This window comes from Sturnira hondurensis, unplaced genomic scaffold (genome assembly GCF_014824575.4).
Source record: "Sturnira hondurensis isolate 20B ecotype Veracruz unplaced genomic scaffold, ASM1482457v3 Scaffold0004322, whole genome shotgun sequence".
Taxonomy (NCBI): Eukaryota; Metazoa; Chordata; class Mammalia; order Chiroptera; family Phyllostomidae; genus Sturnira; species Sturnira hondurensis.
Window position 1 is genome coordinate 3,551,614 of NW_028076953.1, and position 11,723 is coordinate 3,563,336.

General features: G+C 37.8%; 1 protein-coding gene and 1 pseudogene across 1 annotated transcript; one reads left to right on the forward strand and one right to left on the reverse strand.

Annotated features, from left to right (window-relative positions):
• Positions 1 to 8,840: 8,840 nt before the first annotated feature.
• LOC118986564 (60S ribosomal protein L37-like) lies at positions 8,841 to 9,373 on the reverse strand. Its single transcript, XM_037045532.1, has one exon. It carries the CDS (start codon positions 9,352 to 9,354, stop codon positions 9,061 to 9,063), a length of 294 nt encoding a protein of 97 aa, XP_036901427.1. The 5' UTR covers positions 9,355 to 9,373; the 3' UTR covers positions 8,841 to 9,060.
• A 919-nt stretch (positions 9,374 to 10,292) lies between these two features.
• Positions 10,293 to 11,360, forward strand: LOC118986565 (CD2-associated protein-like; annotated as a pseudogene).
• Positions 11,361 to 11,723: the final 363 nt, after the last annotated feature.

Sequence of the window (11,723 nt, forward strand, 5' to 3'; positions counted from 1 at the left end):
CTTTCTACTGGTTCAAACCATTGATTTGAGTCCTAGTTTCCTTCCTGTCACTGTTGGTTCCCTGAATATTTTGCTTTATTTAATTTAGGTATCTTTCATTTTTCAGTTAAGCTAAATCAGTTCTGTGAGCATTGCGATCATCAGGGCTTTAAATTCTCCATCAAATAGGTTGGCTATCTTCTTATCATTTAGCTCTCCTTCTGAAGCTTTCCTTTGTTCTTTCATTTTGGCCCTGTTTCTTTGCTCAGGGACCCTGATAAGTTGTAAGGGGGCAGGACCTTTCACCTGGGCAGGTCAACCCTCCTTGTTGTGCCGCTTGTGAAGGAGGGGCCAGAGAGGGAACAATGCAGCTCACCTGTTCCTCTCTAGCCCACTTTTCAATGAACTTTCTTGTGAGGCTGGGAGTCGCTCCCACTGCAGCAACTGCCATAGTCTTCCACCACCTCTAGACTTAGTTTCCCCTTAAGTCAGCCCCACCTGTACAGCCACTGCCTTGCTGCCACCAGCCCGCCTGAAGGGTTGCTGCCTTGCTGCAGTTTCTCTCCATCTACAACCTTACTGGTCTGGTTGTTCTGTTTGACTGTTTCTTTGATTCTGTGGTTGTCAGAGTTCTATGAAGTTTGATTTTTCTGGCACTTCTGGTTGTTTATTGATTTTAGATTGGTTGTTACCTTCCTTTTGGTTGTGCAACGAAGTGAAGGGTTTCTACCTATGCCTCCATCTTGGCTGGAACTCTTATCAAGTTTTCTTAAAAGTAGGACATATTTTCCTGGGGAGAGGGACCTTGTTTATCCAAACATTTTCAAAGAAGTCCTTGTCTTAGTTTCAATCTTATCATTTCATAGGAGCAAATTCAAGACTCATATGATTTACTCTACAAATATTTCAATGTCTACCTCCAAAAGATAGGGACTTTTACAAAAACATAATCACAAAATTATCATAACATGTAAAAAATGAATAATTTCTTAATACCATCAAATATTCTACATTCAAATATCCTTGATTATCTCACAATGTTTATTTTTTACAGTATTTGCATCAGGGTCCAAAAAGTTTTCATGTATTGCAATTGGTTGCTGTTGTCTCTTAAGTCTTTTTTAATCTATAGGTTTCCCCCCTCTCTCTCAACTGGACATTTATTTGTTGGAGGACCCATTTTTTTGGTCCTATGTTTTCCACAGTCTGAATTTTGCTTAGTTATCCCCATGATATTGTTCAATATACTATTTTGCCCTCTGTATTTCCTGTAAATTGGTAGTTTAGCTTTAAGTTAGGCTTGATTAAATTTAGGCTGGGTTTTTAAAAATTTTTTTAAAGACTAGTTCATATGAGCTCTGCCCACAGAGCCCCCCTGTCTGCCACAGATGAGAATAAATCTACCAAGACATGCTCTGCCTGGGGAGGACAGGTGGCCAATGTCTCAGAGGAAAAAGGCCAGGAGCCTATTCCTCAATGGGCTTTTACTGGGTTCAGTTTGCACAGGAATACAGGTAAAGCTCATCAATCATTTGTCAGACAGTAAGGGCCAACCGATGATAACATTCAGAGAACTAAGAGGGCTTATTCTGAGTCAGGCTCAGTTGGCCAAAGGGCCATAAAACTTGGGGAAATAAACTCATTTCAGGCTTGGACTCTTATCAGAAAATTGAGGGCATTCTCAGCAAAGCAGGTCTCATAGGATTTTATGTATTCTTTCTGAGGCCTGCTGTCCCCAGGGAATCAACAGCCTGTTCCTGCCCAAGGCTGCACCACCCTCCAGCATTGTTTCAGGCTTAAGTCAGGCAGGGGGAGTAAGTAAGGCAGCCAAGAGATTAGGAGACTCCTTGCAGACAGAATGAGGACTCAGGCTATGTCAAAGCCTTGGGGTGAGGGTCCATTACCCCCTTTTTCTATAGCCCCCCAAGTCCTTCCCTGAGGGCCTCTTCATAACCATGCCTGTCTAAAATCATGCCTCCCTTGAGGAATCTTACCCACCATTGGTTAACAAGTCATCTGCCTGGGGCCAAGCAGAGTGAAGTAAAAGGGGGCAGAGGTGGAGCCCCAGCTGGGAAGATAAGCTTTGTCTCTTTAGTGGCTTATAGTTCCAATGTCGTTTATTCAGCCTTAGCCATGGAGGGTTACAGCTTCTGAAACCAGGCAGGGTGGTTCCCAACAATGTGCAGTGTTAGGCACTTACATCGAAAGACACGCAATGTTTAGTTATCTCTGTTTTTGTAATGTTAGCAGTCACTGATGATCAAGGTCTACAATCATTAATTCATAACTGTTGTAGACTGCTCTGCCTGGTTCCAGGAATTGTATCTCGACTCCTTGTGGCTAAGGGCGAGGGATGACCTTTGGAATGCAAGCCACAGGAGACAAAGCTTGTCTGTGGTAGCAAACGCTGCCTCAGTTTCCTCTCCCTGTCCCCAAAGCTTGGTCGGAAGTCAATGATGGGTAAGACCCCTCACAGCAGGGGGCAACCTAAGCCAGACTTGATCACTTGGGAGGCCTTCATGAAAGGACTCAGGGGGCTGCAACAAAGAGGGAGCAATGGACTCTCACCTCCACCCCCCACTTTGACAAAGCCCAAGTCCCAATGTTCTCTGGGAGAAGCACTTCCTGGCTCTAATCCCCTTAAGCCTGAATACCTGATGGAGAGGGGTGCAGCTCCTTGCCTTGTTAGAGCATGTCCTGGGGGAAAAATCTGACATCCCAAAGACTTCCTGATAAACCTGTGAAATCTGCTCTGCTAAGAGTGCTTTATTCGTATGTTAAGGGTTCGAACAGGAAACGCTAAAACTCTGTTCCTGACAGACTCTGACTCATACTAAGCCCTCAGATTTCTTTGAAATGTTATCTACTGTTTGATCCTTGCTGCCCTGTATTCCTGTGTGTTACAACCCAATAAAAGAAAGCCCCTAGAGGAGTTAGCTCAATGCCTTTTCCCTCTGGGAAAACGGCCACTTCTCCTCCCTAAGCAGATCACATCATGTCTCAGTCATGTTTACTCTCATCCGTGGCAGCTGGGGGGACTTGCAAGGAAAGTTGCCCCCACACATAACAAATGTAAAATGATGACATTCTATCTCTATCAGTCTTTCTTCTTTTTTGTCATCAGACATTTTCTTTCAGCAACTATTTGGTAGAATTCATATATGGAAGGCAGAATAAATGCTTAATTCTTACATACTGGTTTTCAGAAAAAAGTGCTGGTACCCCAGCATTCTCTAAATGTGAATAACTAGTTTTTTTTAATCATTATGAATTAATGTGTTTAAATAAAGTTTGTTTTTCAACTCACCGTAATTAACTTCTTTATTAATAACTCATTAAAACAAACTATTTCAATTTGGCCAGTTGGCTTCTGAATTTTTTTGACATGACCCCAATGATCTTTGATGCTTTCTTGATATCAAAATATTTCAAGCTTTTCTTTTATATTTTCTGCCTTAGATGGAATCAGCCATTTCTCTTAGGACTTCTTTTAGTGGGAAGTGCTGCAAACTGGGCACTACAGTTGCTCATTACATTTGGTGTGTTGTTTACAGATCACTTCAGAGGGTGGAGATAAGAAATACATACTCAAAGAAAAAATACACTATGAGTGCATACTGATATTGCCAATTCAAATTTACCATTGTAAATTTACATTTATGTCTCCTTTCTCCCATAGCAAAAATCCTAGTTCTCAATAATGCCAATGTCATTGCTTATTGGCTTTAACCCATAATGCACTCACAATAATTTCAGGATAATACCAGCACCTCCATCAACAATATGAACACAGGAAAAGCTTATTTTTGAATGTCTTTTGTTTCAATTCTTTTTTCCTTAGAATATAGACCAGTAGGAATGTATATTCAGATTTCTGTATTTTAAAATCACTTGGAATAGTTCCTGTCTGTGTGATTATGCCACCTACCGAATATGCAAGTAAATCTGTTTCATTTTGCTTTTAATTTTTAGAGATTTAAAAATATTCATTTTGCTGCATAATTATATTAAATATTTACATAGTTCCAGAGTCTAAACTAAAAAAAAGCAAGGAGTGATTAAATACAATTTTTAGCCCTATTTTCTCTGCCCTACTCCTTTCTCCCACAGGCAACCATTTAAAAAATTGCGTGATTTATCATTCCACTTTTTAAAAGTATGTAGGCAAATGTATATGCATTCATTCTTCCTACTCCTGCTTAGATAAATGGTAATCTACCAAAACACTTTTCTCCATCTCGCTTTTTTCACTTAAAAGAATATCCTGGTGGTCGTGCCATTCTAATACGTAAAGATGTTTCTCATTTCTCTCTACAGCTTTGTAGTTCTGCAGTCCATACATGTATTACAACTTATTCAACTATTCCCCTATTGATGGACTATTGGTTTTTTTTTCCGGTCTTTTGATAATATGAAAAATACAGTTATGAATAGCTCCATGCAAACTTTTTTTTCTTATTTTTGTCTGCATGTTTGGGAAAAATTCCTAGAAGTGGGATTTCTGAGTGGAATACACATGTAATTTTGCCAGATATTGCCAGTTTCCCTGCCATTAACACTTGCACATTTTGCACTCCTACAAGTAATAATGGAAGTGTACACTTCCCCACACCCTCACCGAGTGTTGTTAAACTGTTGAATTCTCACCACTGTTATACTGAGAAATCATATCTCACTTGTAATTTTTTTATCTTCACCTAAGGACATGTTCATTGATTTGAGGAAAAGAGAGGAGAGAGGGAAGAGAGAGAGAGAGAGAGACACTAATATGAGAGAGAAGCATCAATTGGTTGCCTCCTGCACATGCCCTGACCAGGAATCAAATCCACAACTGTTTGGCCCTGGCTGGTGTGGCTCAGTGGATTGAGCGCAGGCCTGCAAACCGCAAGATCGCGGTTCGATTCCCGGTTGGGGTACATGCCTGAGTGGCAGGCCAGTTCCCAGCAGGGGACTCACAGGAGGCAACCATACACTGATGATTTTCTCCTTCCCTTCCTCTCTAAAGATAAATAAATAAAATCTTAAAAAAAAATTCCGCAACTGTTTGGTGTACGGGACAATGCTCCAGCCAACTGAGGCACTCGGCTAGGCCTCACTGTAGTTTTGACTTGCATTGTTCTTGGGAGGGAGAGTGTGTGCACTCTTTTTTCATATGGTGAGATTTTAGCTCTGTGTGTGTGTGTGTGAACTTCTGTCTATATCTGAATTTAGTTTTTCCATGGGATTTTTTTGTCTTTTATACTTTAGAAACTTTTCTTATACACTAGGAATATTAATCCCTTCTCTAAAACAGATGATGCAGAATTTTTGTTGCTCATTCTGTTATCATGTAATTTAAAATTTTTTTGTGAAATCAAAGTAATTTTCCTTTGTGCTTCTGGAGAGAAAAGTTTTCTTTATTCCTAAGTTGTAGAGAAATTCACTAATTTTTTCTTTTTACATTAAAGACTCTAACCCCATTAGCATTTCTTCCAGTATAAGTTATAAGAAATGAGTTCAAGTGTATCTTTTTCCATATGATTACATACTTATTCCACCATTGTTTATTTAAAAAGCCACATTTTACTCACTAAATCATAGTGCTGTCTTTATCAATTACTGTATTTTGTTGTACATCAGCATTTGTTTCTTGACTTCTATTGTATTCTCTTTGTCCATCTGCTTATTCATGTGCCAGTACCACCTGGTTTTAATGATGGAGGCTTTGTAAAATGTTCATTTATCTGATATGACTAACCCCATCTCTCATTGCTTCTCTTTTTTAGATTTTTCAAGTTATTCTTGTTATTCCAAATAAACATTATAATCAACGTCTGGTTCCAGTTTTTTAAAAAAACTAAGATATTTTTATTGGGGTTGAATTAAATTTATTCAATGACTTAGAGAGAACTAACATTTTTATGATATTGAGGTTTTATACCTGAAACTATGATATATCTTTTTATTTGCTCAAGTTTATTTCTGTATCTTTCAGTAGTATTTTATGGGTTATATAAGTTTTGGACATTTCTTGTTCACTCTTAGATATTTTTTTTTAATTACTCCTTTATAAAGGGATCTTCTATTATAGCTTCTAAGTGGTTTTGACTATATAAAAAAAAGCTAGTGATTTTTGTGTGCTAATTTTATGACCTGATGTTTTACCAATTTCTTTTATCATCTGTAGTAATTCTTCTATTGGAGAATAACATATTTAAACTTGTTATACTAAAATGAACACATGGTTCTGCCATCAAGAAATGGAAAAAAAACTGTCTTTAATTCACTCTCTGTACAAACGGGTATTGAACCTCCTTTATTTTTCAGACTACTTCCATTTGAAAGCCAACCAGAAAGGGGTTAGGAGAGGAAGAAGGAAACTTGAGGCATTTATCTTATTTGAGTCTACACTGGAAGATACTGGAGATTCTCACACCTTTTTTTATTCCTAGACGCGCCCCATGTAGACCTCAGCTGCCAGAACTCTAATGGTAGATCAGAGGATGAAAGAACCTCCCGGCATATGCCCATCTTCCCAACCGTAGCAGACTAATGAGAAGTTTTAAGTTTCCTAGGCCCTTGCTTTTAAGGTATAAACTTTCCTTTGCCTGCCTATAGTTTTAAACTTAAATACCTCTATTCCCACACAAACTCCTTGTTCCAGTGACACAGGCCCAGTCACTTTTCACTCCACACTACTTTTTTAGAGGTGCAGTCCTTGGGTGTCATCTATCACCTCACATTTTATATCATTGGAAGTAGAACTCCTCCCCGCCTCCCCCCCCAACATACACACATAATTTCACGTTCTTCCAGCTCTTTTCCTGTGCAACCTTAAGGGCTTTTCTGCTTCACTGAACTTTTATTCTATTACAGCATTTAATCTGTATTACTTTGTTTATTTACTTTTTTTCTGCTTAAAGTATAAGGGTAAGATTCATAAAGGCTTTTTAATTTCTATATATCCTGTGTCTAGCTCAGTGCCTGACACATAATAAACACTAAATTAACTTTTATTCCAGGAAGGATGAAGGAAGAGAGGGAAGCATGTATATTACCTCCTGATCATGTTCTGTATTTTCCCATCTCTGTATCCAGTGCTGACCTTGAAGTCCTGCCCCAGCCCTCCTCTATTTATACTTATTTGCATTTTAAGTAATTGGTTTTGTCTCTATGTTGTAACATTTTCCAACTCCACTTCCAAATATGCTAATTAACTCTGATAGTTAAAATGTTTATACTCTTCTAACGTGAATTAATAAATATACTTGGCTAATCATTGCTACAGCATATTCAGTTCTATTTGTGTGTTTGTTATTGAGCAGAAACTCAGGGTGTGATGAGAATCTTATTCTTGGAAAACAAAACAAACTAGTATGATATCCCTCTTTCATGCTCTTTGTGAATATTTGATTTCTCACGTAAGACTGTGACTATCATGCCAAGTGTGATACTCTGTTTTATAAATGTGTATTATAAATGTGTATTTCAAACTGGATGCTTCTTGATAACTTAGCAGGAAGTACATTACTTTCAACAGTAATAGACTATTAGCATTAAACTGTGAAAGTTAGTATTTCAGAAATATTTCTCACAGACAGACAATGCCATCAATGTTTCTGCTGAGTTAGATAAGTATCTTGTGAAAGCAGTACAGTGAGAGTTTGCTCAAAGCCTGATAATTATAAATTAAAGTACTTACTATCTTCTATGCTCCTGGTACATTCTCTCGGTAACAGAGCAATGCAAAGTTGAGCAATACTTATTTCCTACCTCCCAGAATGTCCCAGATTAGTGAAGGAAATAAGCAAAATTTACAACTAATGAGAATACAAACCAGATACGGGGTGGTCCCCCCCCTTTTTTAAAGCCCCAGTTGTGATTATAAGCAAATGCAAAATTAATGTGAAGGCTGAGTCAAGAATAACTTCACAAAACTAGTGACATTTGCTGTAGGCCTTAAAGGAAGAATAATATATAGAAAGATGAGGAGGAGGGCCTAGGCAGAGGGAAGAGCAGAAAAAAAAAGGAAGAGCAGTAAGTAAAAACATCACACATCTGATGTTCCCAGAACAGTAAGTGGAAGTGGAATAGAAAACAGTAGACATACAGCCAAGATGGGAACACGGGGAGAGTGGGTATTTTTAGACGGAGAAGTGGAGAAAATAATGATGGATGATAAGTAACAGTTGAAGGCATGGAAGTGGATGAATTAGCTTAGGAAGATTCAACTAGAAAATGAAAAGGCAAAGAACTGAGGAAGCAGTGTCCTGGTTTTCATTTATGGGCTCAGCAAGGGAAGCGGAATCAGCAGTTATGTAGATGGAAAATCCATGAAGAAAAGTATTGAGATTTGGAAATTCATATTATTTTTTAGAGAAGTTTAATTAAGGTTTACAGAAAAATTGAGTACAAAGAGTTCTCAGATACTCCCTGCCTCAGTTTCCCCTATTAGTATCAGGCATTGGTGTGGCACATGTGTTGAAATGGATAAGCCAACATTGATACATTATTATTACTGAAGTCCATAGTTACATTACAGTTTACTCTTTGGGTTGTGCAATTCTATTTTTTCTTTCTTTTTTAAAAAAATATTGTATTTATTTTTTTTTAGAGAGAGGAGATGGGAAGGAGAAAGAGTGGGAGAGAAACATCAATGTGTGGTTGCCTCTCATGTGTCCCCTACTGGGGACCTGACCTGCAACCCAGGCATGTGCCCTGACTGGGAATCGAACCGGCGACCCTTTGCTTCACAGGCCCATGTTCAATCCACTGAGCTACACCAGCCAGGGCTCTATTTTTTCTTTATTGTGCTTCCCGAAGATCTTCCACGCTTTAGAGAAACATCTTGATGAGTTTATTCATCTTCTATTGTTCTTTATGGTAATATTTTATAGTCATATTAACATTTTTTTGAAATCAAGTAACTTTTCTTGAGGATGTCTTCAAGTGTGGTTTCATGTTATTTAACATTAGTCTCCAAAATGGGTACAAGAAAATAAAAAGTTCACATACACATCTAGTCACACTTCCAGTGTTCTTTCATTCATTTTGTGTCTTTAGACACCAGAACATTTACTGTAGGACTCACCAGTGAAATCCTCAAGATGAACTGGACGCTGCAACAGCTGCCCTCTCGGGTGTGGGCGCTGTTCCTTCACGGAATCCATGCCCAAATCTGCGGTACACAATTTTTAGGTGCGTCATGTGACCAGTCCCCCTAGTGTTTCGTTGTTTAGTCTTGACACTCCAGCTATACTTCCTCTTCTGCTTGGCAGAGTAGCCACACTTGCTGCAGGTGGACTTCTGCAGGTGGTAGGCCTTTGAGCCATAGCGGCGGCACAACGTGTGCGTCTTGCTGCGGTGCTTGCTGAGCAATGACATCCCTTTCATCATCTTGCTCCTGCCACTGATACCAAAGGGCACACTTCTAGTATCTTCTATTTCCAGTTTAAATATGAACCATGGATGTCACACTTCTATCTTCTTTTTAGAAGAAGTGGTTCATGGATCTATTTGAAACCTTAAAAAAAAGAAGTGGCTTTTATGGGAATATGAACACCAAAATATTATTGGTATTTACCTATACATGGATTATGAGTAATTTTATTTTATGCTTTACATTTTTTATATTTCTCTAGAAATAACACCAATACTTTTTAATTGGAAACAACTTATCTGTTAGAGACAAGTATTAAGTTGTACAATTTCTTTTTTGCTTTTGCAAAAATACAGAAGAAATATTTGTTATACCACAATGAAAATGTATGTTAACAAAAGAACACTTTACAGGAGTCATTAGAAACAAAAAAGAAAATTACGGCCAAACAAAAAGTCATATACTGGCTTAAAAGCACTTTCATTCCAAGGATACAAAATCTATTAACTTAAACAGTAAGACTATTGTCTATTATAGTACCAAATATTCCAAATGGATAGAAGCCTCCAGCTGTAAACTGAGGGACTTTTGTGATCTAAAAGCAATTGAGTGTTTCTACCCTTTAAGAGACCATTTCTCACGTTACAGCAATTGAGATTGTGAATGTATAGAACAGATTATGTTTCACGTTCTTTATTTGCACAGCTTGTTGAAAGTAGATTAATTCTGTGGGAATCCTTATTCCATTCACAACTCTGAATATGTACTTATGGTATTTATACATCTAGAGTTTAATCAATCACTCTGGTCACCATCTGTACATGGCTAGGTTTTACCCTAAGAGCTATTTGTTCCAGTGTATTGTTTTGACACTGTACACTATAGTTGATTCAAACAGAAGTATACACCAGGCTCAGGTTTCATGCCGCTGGGGACACTGTATTTGTGACTATATATGGTTCACTATATTGTGGAGTTTGACTATGATGCTGGTGATGATGAATTAACTATTTGAGTTGGGGAAATCATCAGGAATGTGAAAAAACTACAGGAGGAAGGGTGGCTAGAAGGAGAACTAAGTGGGAGAAGAAGAATGTTTCCTGATAATTTTGAGAGAGACAGAATCCACGGATGAGAGTTTTCCCATCAAATGGGAAAGGCATGGGAATGCAGCAAGTCTTATACAATGAATAAGCACCTATAGATGCACAGCTGGGGGAATTCAGCCATATCCACAAACTAAAAACATTAGGAAGACTAAGAAGTGTCTGTAAAGTTCTCTTTGGGTACATTCCACAGAATGATGATGAACTGGAGCTGAAAGTGGGAGATGTTACTGATATTTATGAACAGGTGGAGTGAACCCTGAATAACAAGTTAGAACTGTTTCTCTCATATTTTGTGAAAGAATTATAGGTAACAGATGATGGTTTAACTCATGAAACCCAGGAGGATTCAGAAGTTATTTGGACTGGGCCTACCTTATCTTCCCCCTCTCTGGGGAATGGGAATGAAACTGTAGCTGGATCAGTTACACAGCCAAAGAAAATTCGAGGAAATGGATCTGGAGATATTTTTAAAGAAGTCTCTGTGAAGCTTAGGACAAGAATATCCAGTGAAACAGAAAAGGAAAAAAACTATAAAAGACCTTAATCAAATAGTTGCTAGGTTCCAAAACTCAGAGCATGGAGATAGTAAAACCAGACACTGAAAGTGAAATTAAAGCTAAGGAATACGTTATTTGCTTATGATAGTATCAAAGAAAATGAACTTAATATTTTAAGAGGGAGAGCTAACACATTTGATAAACAAGGAGACTGGAGAAGCTGGCTGGTGGAAAGGTAAAATTAATCACAAAGAAGGAGTATTTCCAGATAATTTGGCTGTTCAAATGAATGAACTGGGTAAAGACCTTCCCAAATCAAAGAAACCACCACTGTCACCATCTCTTAAGGGTTGAGGCCGAAAGCCTGAGCTATCTGCACAGAAAAAGTATTTTTCTGTAAAATCTGAAGAAAAATATTGTCGCTTATTTTTCCACTTTTAGAAATTTTTTTCCAATTTCCTTTTGTTGTTATTATAAAGAAAAACATCTCTCCACACTGAGTTATTTACATTGTTATTTAACAAGTGCTCAATGTTTGTTTTGCAATGCTTGGTGTTTTCTGGGAGGGAATACTTTGTTAAGATCCATAGGAAATTAAGACTTTACTCAAACTGATACCAACTTCCAGTCATTAAAATGTTAAACCATTTCTTTAGTAAGGATGTAGTATTTATTCATAGTTATTTCAAATAATGTTCAAGAAGAGTAAGCATAAATAGTTACACTTTTACTATTTCTAATAGTGTCCTACTTTAAATAAATTTTAAAAAACTTTAAGAA

Excerpts from the sequence above, each read along its gene's own strand:
- LOC118986564 (XM_037045532.1), bottom strand. The coding sequence starts at position 9,354 with ATGATGAAAGGGATGTCATTGCTCAGCAAGCACCGCAGCAAGACGCAC.